This window comes from Prinia subflava, chromosome 3 (assembly GCF_021018805.1).
Source record: "Prinia subflava isolate CZ2003 ecotype Zambia chromosome 3, Cam_Psub_1.2, whole genome shotgun sequence".
Lineage (NCBI taxonomy): Eukaryota > Metazoa > Chordata > Aves > Passeriformes > Cisticolidae > Prinia > Prinia subflava.
Window position 1 is genome coordinate 41476860 of NC_086249.1, and position 17995 is coordinate 41494854.

The 17995-nt window shown below is 43.1% G+C and overlaps 1 protein-coding gene across 4 annotated transcripts in view; it reads right to left on the reverse strand.

Moving 5' to 3' along the window:
• Nucleotides 1-179: 179 nt before the first annotated feature.
• The window catches only part of SMAD9 (SMAD family member 9), a 44053-nt gene continuing 26237 nt past the window's right edge, over nt 180-17995 (reverse strand). For 2 of the 4 annotated variants that reach the window (XM_063394814.1, XM_063394813.1), the window contains exons 5-8: nt 16669-16890; nt 12275-12531; nt 7754-7846; nt 180-5429 (exon numbers count right to left, since the gene is read on the reverse strand). In XM_063394814.1, coding sequence (XP_063250884.1) covers nt 5277-5429; nt 7754-7846; nt 12275-12531; nt 16669-16890 — 725 coding nt within the window. In that variant the 3' untranslated portion in view covers nt 180-5276. Of the gene's footprint in view, nt 7847-12274; nt 12532-16668; nt 16891-17995 lie in introns of all 4 variants that reach the window. The other 2 variants (XM_063394816.1, XM_063394815.1) reach the window with 1 other exon arrangement.

Genomic DNA, 17995 nt, shown 5'->3' on the forward strand with positions numbered 1-17995 from the left:
AGTGCATTTTCTTGTGTCAAGCATCCCATTACTCAGTGCAATTACTGATTCCTCTTCCCTAAGACTGATCTGTATGAATAAAGGCTTTCTAAATGCTCCAGTTCCCAAAGTCACTTGTGGTCATACTGGGACCTACAGCCAATCTCTTTAAAAGAGAAGAATGGGAGACAACAAAGGAAGGAGCTCTTAAAACAGAAATATCTTTATTAACAGTAAAACACAAGACGTGAATAATCCCTTTTACAATAGAATAATTCTGGCCAAAGAAAGTGGAGTGCATTAAAAAGTGTATTGTTCAGACCAAATGTGTTGTCTTCAGAATGTCTCAAATCAAATGCAGCAGCAGGAATGCTTGTGGAAGTGTCCCCTTGGTTAGCAGTCGTTCCATCCTTCTGTAGGATCCAGTGTGGAACAGAGTACTCTGGGGCTGGCTGGAGCACTCTGAGCTGCCCGGGTCTCTTGCATTCCTGAAGCACTGTCTGCGATTTTTCATTCTCCAGAGGCAAGAGCCCAAGTATTGTTCTTTATACAGCGACCTATGCTGGTTTACAGAATGTCACAGACTGAGCAATACTTGTGGACAGATGTTTTGCTTTGCTTCCAGTGGGAAACAGAGGGCAGAATTATTCATAGACAGAAGTGACTCTTGTTAATCTGTGGATGACTCACAGTGCTTTTCTCACCACACTGATAGATCATAGTTAACACAACCCCATAGTTAACACACCTTGCTCAAATCCACCATTTTAGCCCTTGCTCAGAGCTTTGCAACTTCATGGCTTCATTGATCCACACAAAAAAGGCCTGTTTTTTCACTTTCTTGTCTCACTTCTCAACCCCATTTATATCACAGAGGTGATATGAAATGAAGGTTTGAATTGCTAACACTGACTTACTGCAGAAAGCAGGCTGTGGTACATTTAACTTGTACTTTAAAAGTATCATAAATAATTAAAAACTCCAATTGCTTGAGTAAGTGAAGAAAATTTATCTGAATGCACATTATCTCTGCTCATCATTATGTTTGTTCCCTTGCTCTCGTTTGCAAAGCTTCTCATGGACTTAACTGTGAATTAATAAGACAACACACTTTAGCAACAAATAAAACACTTTCAAATATGATGTGCTTGCTCACTACTGTGAAAGTGCAAGGGGTCAGATTTTACCAAGTTTTTTCTAGCTTTTCTTTGCTGATGAGGTCTGTATCTAAAATTATTAACTGGTTGGTCTATTTCACCCTATGCTATTCATATGCAATATTATTTGAATACTAACACAGAATATAAAATAGCAGCATCCATGGATAATAAAAACACTATGACTGAAGATCTAAAATGTGTTCACAATTAGCTGCAAATGTTCACATCGACTGTAATGGAAGAGTAGCTGACTGGAGGACGTAGTGGTTATGGCTACCTTGCGTAAGAGACATGGCCTGCAAATTAGATTTGTTATCTGTACGGGCACCAAGTTTGCAAGCATGGCCCAGGTGCAAGTGGAGGTGTCCTCTCGTTAGGATTCTCATCTGCCTCACCTCCCTAGCAGAGAAGTGTGGCATCAGTATGGCAATGTAATGTAAGGCACGCCTGGGCAAGGTGTCTGAAAAGCCCCGGGATGAACACATAACAGGATTCTGGCTGTTCCTGGCTGTTCTGGAGCTTCCTATGGGTAGATGATGGGTACAAACCAAAGGCTGTTTTCTGTGCTGGTCTCCAACGTGCAGAAGTGTCTGTACTAGAGACACAAAGTGATTTTTCTCAGCTGAACAAAGATTAAATGCCCACTCAGGCTTCCTGTATCTTGCAGAAAGATACTCCTGGAGCTGCCATGAGGAACAAGCCCTGTTTCAATGGTTGCAATGCAGCCTCCAGATTGAGAAGGTTTTTATTCACAGATCTGAAGTCTCATAGAATCTCTCTCCCTGCTGCAAGATGGGATCAACTCTGTCAAGCTCTTTTTTCATGGTAACTTGACCTCTTAGTTGCCCTTAGGGAAGCACACTTGTCCATCCTTATGTACTTGAAAATGTGATTTCATAGTCAGGAGTCCTCATGAAGGTTCCTGCTGTTTTCCTTCAGGCACTGCAATTTCCCACCTTATCTTGAAATGAGCTGGTTTGTTGTAATTCCCAGGTTAGATGCTCTCTCTCTGTAGTCCACATCTTTCAGTTGTGCAGCTTCTGTTCAGACTGCATCTTTCTTTGAGGAGCACATTCTGGATGTGTTTATAGTGTCCTTGAACAGTGTCCCAAAGCTGAGCTCTTCATTAGTCTTGCGGCGAGGCAGAGGGTAATCTTCCAAGTGTGGTCCCCAAATGGAACCAGAGCCTACTCTCTGGAGCACAGGGGTCACCATTTGCCCCACTATATCGAATGGCTTAATCAGGAAGCTGGTGGGGTGTATAGCAAAAACCCGAGCAAGGACTGTGGTACTTCAAGCTGCTCCTAAAACAGGCCTTGACAATTAGTTCAGATGTCAATGTAAAAAGCTCTAGTGAACAGTGGCTGCCCGAGCATGTACTGCTTTAATACCTCCAGCAATGAGCACTGGGCTCATCTGGTTGTATGCTCCCTCCTCCTCCTCAGTCTCTTCATCATCTCAGTGCATTTCTGGCTACTAGAACACCCATCAACTGTAAATCCTCTGGAAGTATTTTCTCAGCCCCTTCAGTGGGGTCTTTACTCATGCAGAAGGGCTTGGGTTCAGATATTCAAGTAACAGTTTGTTGTCCAGGTTTCTCCAGAGCAAGGAAGTCTTGCTTCTGGCTTGGCAGGCACCGGGACATGATCATCGTCAAATAGTTTGGCTTGGAAGTGACCTTTAAAGACCATCAACAGGTCCCAGCCTCCTGCCATGGGCAGGGACACACTCCTGTAGACCAGGTTACTCAAAGCCCCATCCAACCTAGCCTTGAACACTTCCAGGGATGGGGCATCCACAACTTCTCTGGGACAGCTTTTCCTGTGCCAGTGTCTCTCACCTTCACAATAAAGAATTTCTGCTAGTGTTTTAACTAAAACTACCCTCTTTCAGTTAAAGCCATTACCCAATTGTCCTATAACTACATGGCCCTCTTGTGATATAAATCTACATTTTGGACAGCACTTCTCATCTTTGAAAAATGATATTTAATTACTCTACCTTATGACTCGTTGATCTTTTTTGTTGTTGTTGTGTTTGATTTTGGTTATACTAAGTTAGGTTATGGGGAGCCAGGGGAAGAGGTGAATAGTACAGAGGATGTAATGTTTCTTTCCTTTGCTGAGCACCATGTAGTGCTAAAGTATTCCTAAAAGTTATAGTTGCACCAGAGCAGTCTTGGTTCAAAAAAATTAGACTTATACTTGATATCCCTTTAAAGTCCCTAAATTGATCAGGCTTTTTATTATTAATTGTTTCCATGCAGTCAAGAAGCAAAGTCTCTGCCTAAGCTGCCTCTGTAAATCCAGCTATTTGTGCAACTCCTTAGTCACTGGTGAGATTGATTTGCAGAGCTGATAGACAAAGGTGGGTGTTGTAAGCCAGGAAGAACAAGGGCAGATTAGATAAGGTTACAGTCACAAATGCTTTGTTTTCTGCATTTTAAGATGGGTGTGGTGAAGATGATGTTTACAGCAAGAGATGTTTGGAGTGCTGATTTTATGCTGAGGGAACACGAATACAAAATAGCTAAGGAGAAACGTGCTGCATCCTGAAACTGCTGCTAACAGAGAGCTCCTTCCTGTGGCAACCAGTTATCACTGAATCTCCACAGAGACCCAGAGGATAATGTATACTGGAAGGGATCTCACCATGGCATCAAGTCTGACACCCTGTTCCAGACAGAGACTGCTTGGAGAAGGCTGCTCGGGGTGGTGAAAGTCTTGATACAGTACCTGCTGACATGGAAGGGTTTTCTTCAACTCCAGCTGATGCTACTTTAGGCCACAGTTCCCCTTTGTTTCTGAAACATTATGCTTCAGAGTGAGCTCGGTGAAGCATTCTGATGAGGAGTGAAGACGTTGGTGGAACAGCCACTGATGGGGAGAGAAAGCACATGCTGCACCTTGCAATGCTACAGCCACTGCTGTGCCGTACCTGGGCAGCTTTTCCAAGCAAGGAGATGGGACTGAGCCACCCAAGCAGCAGTGCCATGGAATGGCTCCAGGCAGTCAGGGTGTGAGATTTGCCCCTGGCACCTCTGGATGCAAATAGCACATTAATACTGGTGCTGCTGATGAAGTGGCAGCAGCTAAAGTCATCTTCTCTCGACTATTTAATAGTAAAACAAGTGGTCTACGTACCATGCTGAATGTGCTTTATGCCTCTGCCTCATTAGGCTCCCACCACTGCCTGCTGATGCATGGTACTCTTCCACAGAAACTTTTAAGAGGCTATGAACTGTTAATGACTCAAAAAAAAAAAATTAAAAATTTGCCTTCAACTAAGTAGTCTTGCTGTAAGTGGTTTTAAATCTCTCAGGAAGACTATCTCCAAAGCTTGAGTATTAATGAGTAGTACATTTATAAAGACCTTAAATTGATTACAGGTTTAAAGGTTCATGAAGACCTTTCAGAAGAAATGATCTCCTTCCAAACTAGGGAAGACATTAGAGATACAAAGTTATATTATTGTAAATTGTAAGAAACCCGAATTTTTAACCAATTTCAATTCACATATACTAGAGAAGCCTGTAAAAGAAACTTTGTTCAAAAAGAAAGGCAAATAAAGGGTTTATTAGCCTTACTTTTTATCTCTGCATCTGGGAAGGGGTCATCTTATTTACTTTTTTATCTCATCCACTGTTACCACTCCTCCTATGTAGTGTGGGCTTTGGGGAGGAGCTGTCAGCTTCTGCATATTTGCACAGCACAGTGGGCTAAGCCCTCAGAAACCACCAAAATATGAAACAACTGACACTGTTTTTAAGCAAAAAGTGAGATTTGCTGAAATTCATCTCATCCTAATAGAGGTGTTTGAAATGGGTGAGAAGAATCATGCTCCAGAAATGCTTCTTTTCTTACTAGTAAGGCAGTATTAAGGTGACTGCCTTAAATGAGATGTACTGCATGTATGGACTGCATGGAAGTCAAATCCTATTTGTAAAATGATTACTTATAAAGGTAGACATAAAGGAAAGGAAAAACTGCTCTGAATTTACCAACTTCCATTTAAGCCAAACAAACACTTACTGAGCAAGCATCATTACTAGGCTGGGAAAGTCACCACATCTTCATCAGAGTTCCCCTTAAACTGAGTGGGAAGACACAAGCATGCTGAGAGTGCAGTGTATTTCACCTACTTGAAATACCTTGTTATGAAACAAATAATGCCCCAGAGGAAGCTGCTTCTCTTCACTGGCCATCCAGTTTCACTCTGCAGCATTGACAGAAGACTGAGTTCTGGAGCTGCCCAGGAGCAGATGCACCTCAGAACATTTCCTTTTGCTCTCTGTGAGGAAGATGACAATGTTGGGAATGTCTAAAAGGAACTCCTAGGCTTGTCTCTATATTAAAAGGGAAGGAGGTTTCAGCCTAAAAGGCAAGGAAGAATCTGGGATACAGAGCTAGATCCTGGACAGCAGAGGTGATTTCCTCTGTCTTTAGCTGCTAAAAAAAAAATTAATGAGAAAAATCAAAAAGGTGCTCATCCTGGAGCAAAGGTGCAACTGGAGAAGAGGGGCAATGAACATGCTAAAAAACATTACCAGTATCTGATCACTTATGACAGAGGGAGCTGAGGAAAATGCATTTTTCCAAACTGATGTCTCTAAAGTCTGCTAAATAATAAATGGCACACCTGAAACTTCTGTATATTACTATTATTACTACTACTACTATTATTATTATTATTATTGGATTTCATTGCTGCAAGAGACTGTAAAGTTTTTCCTATCTCACAGTGACACTGCTGACATCAAATGGTGACAGAATAGGGTTCTTCACATTTACAAATTTCCTATACAACTTGCCATTACTGCTCAAACAACAATTTATCCTTCTGTGCCCTGCTAATGCTGCAGGCAGCTGAAGATGCATTGAAATGAAGTAACACTGTTAGTTTACTCACTGTCTTTCCAGTGAAAGTTATTTCCTTTTGCATGTGTGATACAGCTGAGGAGTTCAGGTGCCCTCTTCTAATTATGCAGCAAAATGTGTAGCACCAGATATTGCGTGAGAAGAAAACAAATATTTTGAAAAACTTTTTTTTTCCACCAATAGTTCTACTATGTTCTATGGAGGAATTATATTGGAGATATTATCACACTTTCTGACCCTTAAATAAAAACAGTTTTCAGTGGACTGTTATGCCTGGAAAGAAATAATACTTGATTCTTTCAGCAAAAGGAAAGACCATCAAAATGTAGTAAGAGTTTCACCTGTCTTCTCAGGAAAGGTTTCCAAGTGAACAGCATTGCAAGGATGGGATTAGGGTATGGTCAATAGGTTTCCCTGCTTATAGAAGAAACACAGACAATGTTCTGCACATAGATTCACTCTTCACTTGTTTGTAGCTTACACTGCCTCACCATCCCTGCAGGCAAGGCAAAAGCTCAGCAAACGAAGAAGCCTGTACCTAAGATAAGAAACCATCCACTGGGCTGTATGGAGTGACTGGCAGGGAGGCCCTCTCAGTCTGACCCTGAGGGCTGGCCCAGTACAAGGGATGGACAAGACCTTCACCTCTCCTCATTGCATCCTTTGAGGGGCTTTCTGTTCCCAAGAAGAATGATAAAGTAATTATTTGCTTCTTCAATGCACACTTAATTTCCCTTTTCTGAATCACAGTTCAAGTCCCTTTTAGGTGTACCCTTGATATCAGCACAGCAGTCTAAATACAGGCAGTCCTAACTTTAAAACAAACTATATCAGTACTGTAGAATGGATAGGATTCAGTTTACATGCCAGACACACAGGCAAGTATGTATGCACTTTGCAAAAAAGCACTGGAATTAATTAGTTTTTTAACTCATGGGCATATATTTCAATTATTATTTTTTTCTTAAGAGCTTGTTGCTTTTCAGTAAAGTACTGTACCCTACTGTGTTAACACTACTCAGATTGTCCAGAGTGCTCTGAGATAAGGTTCCTGTGCTGAACATGTGCAAGGGCTCCCTCCTTCTGCCAAATCCCAGGAGAGTTGGGTGTGCCTCAGCTCTTCAGAGGATTTGTTGTCCCATCGTGCTTTGTAGTAGGGAGACAGACTGGAATTGCAGTTTAGTCCTTCAGTTCACTAGATACAAGTCATCTCTGCATAAGTCCTGTGCACCACCTATGGTCCTCTTCTGGACTTGAAATCAGGATGTAAGATGAATATAAATGGCACAGAGATCTGACTTTGGTTGCCTGCAGAGGGGTGAATTTCACCTACTAGGAACAGCTACAGCCAGGTTTCTGCACCCACGTGAAAGTCCTGGGAATTTGCACCGTTTACTGGCTTGGCTGGGGAATGAAGATGCTCACAGGAAATGTTTGACACTTTTGCAGGAATTTGGCTTATTTTGTACTAAAGAACAGATATGCTATACCCGAATTTCTAAACTTACTGTACTGGCATCAGAGTAACTAGAAACCACAAAATGAAGGAAAAAAAAAAAGAGAGTAGACTATGTATAGATATATTTACATCTACATACATCTACATATAGAAGCTTCTGTTCATGGGAATTCTATAAGCCACTGCCTGCAATAGCATCCATCCTAAAGGAATTCTAGAGATGATTCTTAAGAGACTGAGGAGATGGGGTTGTGAGGTGAGCCCATCTGTGTCAGCACCTTATCCAGCCATTGCAATGGTCCATGCAGGTGGATCTCAATCCAGCAGGGCGTGCTTGTAACATCTTGGCGATGATACTCTGCTCCCCAGCCCTATAAAAGGACCAAAAAGTGAGGTGGTTTTTTAAAAAAAACACCCAAAACATTAAATCACAACTCCAGTGCTGACTATCTAACACAACTACAGATAGTCCACCATCCAAGTTCTCAAGATTTAATGCTTTATCCTAGGGATAATTTTCTATAGAAACTTTGCTCCTTTTTAACATCATTGTTATCATAATTACCAGGGACTCGATGCTATTAAATTAAACATCTCAGTCACACTTCCAGGTGCTGAGAACCACTGGCATGGAAAGGCCTGTTTCCAAGCTTGGCTGCCTGCAAACAGCCCATGGGGAATGGTCTCTGTTGTTTGTACCCCAGGGACATGACCAGGAAAGTCTGGCAGCCTGCTGTCTGGCACCAACAGAAAGCAGGCCAGCCTCTTTCATTAACAGGAACTAGGAATGGTCCTGGGCACTGCTTCATGTATTGGTAGAGATTCATGCTGTGAGTCTAAAAGACCTTACAATTTCTAAGTATTTATCTAAACCTCTGGAAAATTCCAGCAGTTCCTATGTATCATACTTAGCCTATGTATAAATATTTTCCACAGGTTTTCTATCCTTGAACATGGCCTCTTTCCCAACAAGAATTCCTGGCTGTCTGCTGTGGGAAGTACTGCAGTAATTTCTCCAGCTCTCTTGGGGAAGATAAGGGATATGAAGCATCTGAGAGAAGAAAGGGATGGGGTGCTGGCAGGGAGAAGAGAAAACCTGAAGTACCCATGCTTCAAAGAGCAGGTTTAAGTTAGGAAAAGCCTTTTCTCCTAGAGGGTGGTTGGGCACTTCCTTCCTTCCCAGGGCAGTGGTCACAGCACCAAGCCTGACAGAGTTCTAGAAGCGTTCAGACAATGCTCATGGGTGTGGCTCTTGGTGCTGTGCAGGGCCAGGAGCTGGACTTGATGATCCTGATGAATCCCTTCCAAGTCAGCATATGCTATGATTCAAGCAGGCACAGTGTCTAAGCAGTGCTAGGCAGGCAGCCTGACGTCACAGGAACACAAGGCATGCGAGTCACAGCCCAGAGTCTTGCAGCTCACCAGCTGTCTCACTGGCACAACTGAACTCAGATTTCCACAGGGCAATGTGCAAAACATGGTCCCCCTACAGGGTGAGGATCTTCATTTGTGGGATGCTGATCGGACTCTGAGTCATACCTGTCATTATGATAGGCAGGCAGGTTGGTATTCTTGTCATGAAAAAAGGACATGGAAGCATATTAAGACTGATGGCTGCCAAAGTCACCAAAATTTTAGAGTGTTGAGCAGCTCAGACAACTGAGGCTGTCAGAGCACCCACTTTTTTAGATGATAGCTGGAAAACTAGGATCAACACTAAAATGAGATAAGTCACCATAAGTGGTCTGGATAAAATCTATGCTAATTAATGAAGGAGAAAGGAGGCAGAAGAATAAGATCTGGACTCACCAAAGCCCAAAGAGTACTTCCAATCAGGCAGCATTTTTCTGAACTGCAGAACATTTATCAGACTAGAAAGAGCCTGTGTTCACAGAACCTCAGATTGATGTTCTGTAAATGACTGCATAAATGCCAGCACAGTCAGACCTCTGAGATGGTGAAGTCACAAGTACTCAACTGCAGTGAAGATACACAGCCAAGTGCCAGAGGAGCTGGCACACCTTGCTGACAGGCAGGACAGAAAATCCAGAGGAACAGCAATTACAGGATTCAAGCACAATGTGCCAGATTTGGGGAGCCTGGCAGGCGGCTGGCCATCTCCCTCTGCTGGCAACTCCCAAACACTCCCAGTGATGCTGTCTCTGGCGGGAGCACCCCCAGGGGAAATGCCAGGAGGGCAAGGACCCCGGTGCTCCCTGTATATCATCACCCTTGGGCTGCAGGTAGCCTCCTTCACCCCAGGACTGAGAGGAGCCCAGAGCTGGAGTTCTCTCAACAAGGGAATAAAGTGAGTACAACTTTCAAAGCTGCAGTGGTGTTTTCCACAGACGGTGGGAAAACAGGATACCAGTACCCCCATGGGTCCTGCTGCTCCTGTCAACACTTCCCACCTCCTGTGGGCAATAAGCTCTCTCCAGCCTCAGCTCCATGTCCCAGGGTGCTGAGCTTTCAAGTCTGGGTGTTCCCCTTAGCCCCAAGACCTGGGGAAACGTGGGAGAGATTGTGCTGGGTTCAGACCTTGACTTGAAACTCTTCATCTCTTCTTTTTGTGCTTCAGCTGCCACAGCTGTGGAGAGGTGGCAAGAGCCATCCTGCTTTGGTTATCAGCAGTGCTCAGTGGATGGAAGCTGCTCTCACTGATGATACACCCACATTTGAGCTCCTCTCATCTGCTCTGTGGGCACACAAAGGGCATCAGAGGGGACAAGACCTTCACCTCCCTCTGTCCCATGCCCTGCATCCAGAAGATGGCACGGTCCTGACAAGTTTCTCATGTCTTGGTCCCTACCCATCCCGGCCTCCCAGCTGGTAGCTCAAGCATTGGTGGGGTCAGAGGCAGGGTCTCCAGCCCTTTGGGCTGTAGGTGACCAGCAGGATCTGGACATGAGTCAGCAGAGAAGCCACAGCACTGCCCTGCACACAAGGACTGCGGCTCTGACAGACAATAGGCCCCTCTGGGCAGTGCATCCCCAGCACCCAGAGTCACTCCTGACCCCAGACTGAACACAGGAGGGCTCACTCCTGGGCAGAAAATATTTTTGGAAGACTGGAAAAATATTTGGGAAGACAGGAAAGCATATTTGCAGGCCAGGAAGAAAGAGCCTAGATGAGATTTGCATAGAAAATTTTCCAGACGCCATGGGAAAGAGTTCAAAATAACTTCTTGCGTTGGTCTTCTGGTGCCTGAGGCACAATAATAGCTGCTATTATTTCAACAAAGCAAGGTGATAATATGGCAGCAGCATTATATAGTGCATCAACACCAGTATTTCTGCTGCCATGTTGGGCATGGAGGCAGATAACACATCAAAGAGCCTGCCCTGAATCGCTGAGATAATGAAAATATGGCGTAACTGGCTAAGCTGCTTTTACAAACAACATGCCTATTCATGCTTTTCGTTAAAGAAAATGCTGTTTGTTGGGTTTCTCGCATTCTTCCTTTTGCCCTAATCCTTGTATGTGAACAAGATATCAGTTTCCTCCCAAGAACAAAGAAACAGCATGGACATGGGCATGGAGATTTGGCTTGGACTCTTGGGAGAGGTTACAGGGCACTCTTAATGATCTTGAAGACTTAAGAAGATGGGTCCCCAAGGATGGCTAGAAAAAGTTAGACCAGAAAGATATGTAAGACTTAACTTATTGGACCTATAAAACTTAAGGAAACTGGACTATGGCATCAAGCACTTTTTAGTATCTTAGATGTGAATTCAATTATCTCAGTTCAGTCATTTGTATATAAACAAATCTGCAACACAAAGGAACACACTCAAACCATTTTTATGGTACCTAGCAGGACCATAGGCTTATAATGGTGCAACTCCTCTAGTTTGCAGGCTGAACATTGCTGCCAGCTTTCTCCAGCAGCACTATTGCAAATTGGTCTAGCATCATCTGGAAACTATCTCGAAACACTTGTCATTCTTTGGGGGTTAGATGCTACAATAGGCATGTAAATAAATCCTAAGTGCTAAAAGGAGTTGAGAGATCTCATTCTGGTGAGAAGGCTATTCAGAAAGTCCCACAAAGACTGATAGATTTCCCACAGTCAGACTGTGAAGTTCAGATATGAAGGACTTTAGAACGGTAATGGCTTTGGTGGCCTCCTGTCTCTTCCAAATAACAGGGGGAAGGTCAAATGTTCTTTTGTGCTTTCTGTTCTGCTTGCAAGAAGCCTTTCTGGTTGTGTGGCTGGCCAGAGTAAATGTTATCACAAAGTAAGACAATATTTGTCAGGGAACAGGCAGGTGGCAAACAACAACAATTCTCTCTGCAAGCTCCCTGAGGGATGAAATAGGACCCAGTGTTTCTTGATTGAAACAATGTATACCAGTCTATAGTACTGGTGAGACAGTAAATTAGCCTAAATACATAAGGACGTTATTTTCAGATCAATGGCTTTATCAAGCTCTATTGCAAACCAGTAACAACAGGAGAGATCACAACTGCCTAAGATACATGCTACAACATTTATATGTTGCTAAGCCCTTCTGAGTTGAGCTTTTTGAACAATCAGTGGGGGAACACCACCATGCATTCTGTGCCTGTTTTCCAAAGAGCCTGTGGAACACCTAAATTTTGTAATCTAAGAGATTTTCAGGTTGACCACAAAAGCTATTGATTCTGAGCACCTGTAAGTTTAAGGCAGTACTGGAAAACAGGCTGTGTGAATTGGTACCTGAAAGTTGAGTATCTGCATCCTCCCTTGGATGGATTTGATGGGATCTAGTTTTGCACCAAAGCTAGCAAGGATGCAAGAGAAAGCAAAGAATCCTTACTTTAACAAAGCTCATTCGAATAGTACACATCTTGGTCAGCTCATACACCACTTCAAAACCGTGATTGACTGACTGGGCAAGCAGCTGGGCGAAGAGCTGGTTGTTGAAGATCTTGAGGCTGCAGCCACTGGGGATCTTGCAGACCGTGGCTGGGTGGAAACCATGCTGGTAGTTACAGTTGCGGCTTTGCACAAAAATGCTGCTGTCACTGACACATTCGGCATAAACCTCCCCACCGACGTAGTAAAGATGAACACCTTGAAAAAGCAAACAAACACATATTATTTATCCATTGTTCACAACACACCTTATGCCAGTAATTAATTATTTTACTGGTTTGTGCATACAAGCCCAGTATCTGTCCAGGATCTTTGTTACTCAGTGCAGGTTGCTTTGCTTTTATCCAACAGCATAGTACTTAATGACAAAATACACATACATAAACATCAAACACATGCCAACCACATCCTAAACATCAATCAAAACTATCCAAGAACTGAAAAATCACTAACACATTACACAGCTAAATGTGTTTTTGCTGTTGAGCAAATGCGCACTGGCCAAGACCCACTTCACTACACACTGTTGTTTTACTACAGGATCCTACTGTCATACATTTAAAACACATTATGGTGTGTATTTAAAATAGCTTTTCTGTATTTTCTTGATCTGCCACATCAGAATCATGTATTTGCATTTACATGATGTGATTTACTCATCAGATCCTGTTCCAAGTGACCTTTAGCAAGAAAATGACTGATTTTCTTCTGAACTTTTCAGTGCCCAAGTGACTTACCAATACTGACTCAAATTTTGACTGTGACTTGAGGAAATTAGGGTGGAAGCACTTCTATCCCTTCAAAGACTCTGATCTACCAAGGATATTTGCTTGAATGAAAACATACCTGAATTGGTGGGAGAATTTATCTTAGCCTAATTCAGCAACCTTGAAGTTGGGGATCATCTCTAAGATGATAACTGTGTAGCTGCCTTCTCTGGCTGATAGATGGAGAGAGGCACTGTAATGAGATGATTCACTCCATTTGCTACAGAGTGCAGGCTCAGAGCCAGCTTAAAGCCATGAAAGTCTGTGCAGGTGCTGAAAAGGCTCTCCCATTCCCTACCCCTGCTGGCACACCTGCTTTCATGCTGGCAGCAACAGCTGAGGATTGGGCTGCTGTCCAGGCTGAGGAACTGAACCAACTAATAAACTTAAAAACAAACAAACCAAAATTTTTCAGTGAGATCTTTCGAGATCAGTGCAAGTGTGGCAATGGGGACCCTGACTGCTTGAATGTGAGCATGAAGCCACAACCTGAAGGGGGCCGTCATCCTGTGAAAATACCCAGACAGTCACCCTTCCCATGGCTAGATTAGGGGAAATGAACCCTTCCCACAGCCAAGAGAGGTGGAAGAACTCAGTTCTTTTTTCTTGTAAAAAACGCCACTAAATAAAAATAAAATCCTCCTCTTTAATGCTGGGTATGCCCTTCAAACACACACAAATGTTCACAGAGCCTCAGTAGACTGCCTGCAAAGCTACTGGTAACTGCTTTAATAATGCAGCTGTAATTAGTTTTACTCCTGGTGTCTTTCACACAAACTAAGACTGGTTACATATTCCCAGTCTGTTCATCATTCTGCAGTCATAACAACAAGGGGTGGCAGCACATCCTCAGGACAACACCAGCCTCTATACAGAAGTGGGAATGGCACAGGGGAAAGCAGGTTGAGTGGGAAAAGAATCTGGGAAAAATACACTCTCCCATAGTCTTCCAGGCTGACTCAGATGGCAACCCTAAGGTCTGTCTTCAAGCCATCACTTGACTTCTGAGCACCCACAAGATGTGAAATGAGCTGCGAGTGGCAGGGGTGTGGCTCGGAGCACACTCTGGTACTGCACTGAGAACAGCAGCCACAGGAAAAGTCAGCTCCAACTGCACAAGGCACTCTGGGGTGCTGCACACTGGGACTGTTACCACTCGACCTTCCTTCCCATGGGAAAGGATAAAAGGGAAAGACAGAAAGGACCTTGATGGATTCCATATAGCTTTCTGAAATAATCAGATGAAGTGAGAACAGAAGGTAGGAAGAGAAGAATAAGGATGTAAGTGTGCACCACATTTCAAACCTTCAGGTGTAGCTACTGATTTAGGGTCATCACAGGTGAAAAATTTTAAAGGCTGGTTTTTCAAAGAATATGAAGTAACCCATTTTCTGAAAAAAAAAATGAATGCTTTCAAAGGCATTGCCCAAATATTGTGCTACAATAACAAAAACATCAATGTCACTTCTGAAAGCCGAGGTTACACATTTTTTTTTCTTGTGACATTTTTAAAAGCAATAAATACAACTAATAAGTGTGTATTCCTATTATTCTAGTATTCATTCACCAGAGGAAAGCACCCTAAAGGAAACCAAGCAGCTAAATACATATTTGTAGATGATCAAATCAAAGGTTTTGGTGATATTTCATTGCTCGTTGCAGAAACTGAAAATTCAGCAGTCTCCAAGTATCCACATCTTTTTGACACTCGTTAAAAGTTCCTTTTTTGTCCTTGAAGTCTGACTGCTGAAACAGGTCCAATTGCTCGTAGATGTTGCATTATGTTCTGAATTGTTTTTAGCTTTGATGTGGTATTTCCAGGAAATGGTTTAACGCTGATACACTAGATGACAATTCAATCACATATCCTTATCCTACTGAGCTAATCTTGTTTACTCACTCTTTTCTCCCGTGTTAACATGAGACAATTGTATCCATTTCAGCAGCTTTCATCTGTCCACCATGCCTTTGAACTAAACCCTTCTGGAGCTGCTCTGTGCTCTTCTGCAGGCCTGCACTGGTGCCACTTGTATTCCACTTCTGTATGGTTTTTTTTAGGATTTGCATAAACAGGGAAGAGCAGTAAAATTAAGGCTCTGTGATATATTAAGCTCCTCTGGGCAACCTGCTCCCTTCCCTTGGGCACATTCCTAGTGTAGGACTTTAAAGGACTTTTAATCAATTAAGACTGATCTTCACATTTAAATGGATAAAGACCATTAGCATTTACCTAACCTTATTTCTGTTCTGTCTCTTCGTCTTTTGGGGCAGAAAGTCACAGGCTGTAACATCGCCAAATGACAGCTGGGATCTTGTGTCATTCTTCTTTTAGGGCCAGGCTCATCTTTGATCTACATCCCTCTGATGGCTTACACTGATAGGATGTAAAGCCTTGCTTTATTTTCTAAGTAAGTTAGAGCTAGATGTACAACACCTTTGCACTCTGCACAATTCTCCACTATGGCCCACACTTGTAGCATCCGCAACATGAGCATTTTCCATTCCGGGCAAAAGCGCATGACCTGAGCACAACACTGCCTGCTCCGGCCCTCAGGTTCACTGCTGTTTGCAAAAACTGTACCACATTTGTCTCAGAGCTTCCTCCTATTCAGTCATTCAACACTAGACTATCAAGAGCCAATTAAAATATTGCTCTAGGCCTGGGAAATGAGGTGAGGTTGACAAGATAATAGGAGTGGAACAATTAGAGTTAATTAGCCCAGTGGGAAATGCATTCCCAGGCAGCTACTGGTGAGAGGCTGGGTTGGCAAGATAATTAGTCTAGACTGGATATACCAGAACAGGCAAAGCTTCATCTGCATGGAGAAGTGGCTGGCACAGGCCTTCTGACTCACCACCACAAACAACAGTAAGTTCTGGGAGAACACCAAACCCTACACAGCCCTGGGGAGCTGGGATAGTGTGTGTGGCCATGCGTCCAGGTGTGGTCTCCTCATACTCGGCACCAGCAGCGTGTCACACTGCATGCTGAGGGCATCTGTACACCAGAGATGGAGCACACAGAGCTGCACCAGCAACCACTGGTGGGAGAATAATAACCTTAGCTTTGCTAGTGAAAAGCTGACAAAGCTGGGAATCAGACTGGCAGGGTGCGGGGTGGGGGGGAGAAGCTACAAACACAATTCTAACAGAGTTCTTCAGCTAAGTAACTCAGCTACTAAGTGTTTCATCCATCTCCCTTTGTTATTTGGTGGGAGGAGAAGCAGCCCTGAGGCACCAGCAATTATCCTTTTAGTGGCATTTCAATGGCAATATTCCCAGTTGCCAGAAGCTCTAATAAATAAAATGAAAATACATACTGCTAAATTAGAACACACAACTATAAACAACATTTTTCTCTTTGCTGGCCAAGTAAATAGCCTCTGTGAGGAGTTACTCTGCTGATTGTTATCCAGTCAGAAAAGAATCCTCTGCTTTTCTTCTATTTCAGAAGTAATGTTTGATTTTAAGTTAAGCACATCTCATGAATCAGTTAGGTTTGTTAATGCAATGCATGGATTTTCTGAGATCTTAATATTATTCCTGAGGAGAGGGGGTTTCGTCTTACCTTTTCCTATGTGTCTCCTGGTGTTTTCTATAGTAGAATTGCGGTTTACATTTGAGAGCAGACCCAGGCAGAATCTGTTTTTGTTATTTGAAGGATCTGTAAATCCATCTATCAGGATACTTCGAGAGGAGGCCTGGAAAGTCTCCCCTACCCGGTTGTTGAGCTCATAGTAGGCAACTGAGCACCAGTGTTGGGGTTCCTCATAACAAACAGGCCGAAAGTCTGTATAAAATAAAGTTAAGCAGCTGCTCAGGTTTCAGCAATATTTTAAAGCAATCTTTCTCTGTTTTCTTTCATTCCCTCCCATTCTCAGCCCCCCTATCTCTTCATCTGAACAGTCACTTGTGTCATACTTTATCCCAACAGAAGCTTCCACTGCTTGATTTTATGACTGAAGTCCCAAACATGCAGAAGGTTAGTGCACCAGCTTAACTCTAAGCCTCTGAGGAGCCCCACTTCTTCTTAAAAGTGGAAACTCCACTCCATTAAATCAACCACACTGACATTCCTTGCTGAACTGAGGCCCAAACTACACACTGAAAATAGTAAGGGATACATCTGCTCTGCACACCAGCAGGAGATAGGGATGACAGATGGGCTCAAAGCAAGTCAAAGCTGAGCCAAGTTTTTGGTATTAGGCCTTCAGCCTAATACCAAACTCTGTAGTTCAGAAGTAATAAATCACTCCAATTTTTGCACACTTTCAGGCTTTCCGCTTCCATGTGAGACTGTAAGCAGAAATGTCAGCAAGGTCATTTCTTTTGGATCTATCCCTGCCCAGGTTTTCTAAGTCAGAGACAGAGAAAGACTCAAAAATGTAACAGAATCTCTGAGCCTCATTTGTCCTACAGGAATTAGTAGGAAACTTTATCCTGCCTGCTCACCACAGGCATGTGAGCCCGCCTGCCCCCAGAGCACCTCTGTGCATAACCTCTAATAAACTTCCAACTAATATTCACTAGGATAGTGATCAGGGATGGTAGGCTGTGATAAAGAGATTAAACTAGCTTGACAATTTATTTAAAAGTATCGGTGTCTGATAACTTGTTATTATCCGGTCATTCCGTGTCCCCATCTGTGGACGCTGACAGAGAAATTTTTAGGCATCAGGCAGCAGCAGAACCTGGAAAAGCAAGTCAGATAGACTTTCCCATGCCTTGCTCTGGAGGAAGACATTCCAAACAATTTCTAATCTCTCCACCTACTGTTTTTGCAACTTGTTTATTTGCAAAGATGTTCATGAAAAGGTGTTGGCCCGAATGACCAATCATGTTTCATTGCATCTGAACACTGTATAAAAAGGATGTGCCTTTTACTAAACTTTGCT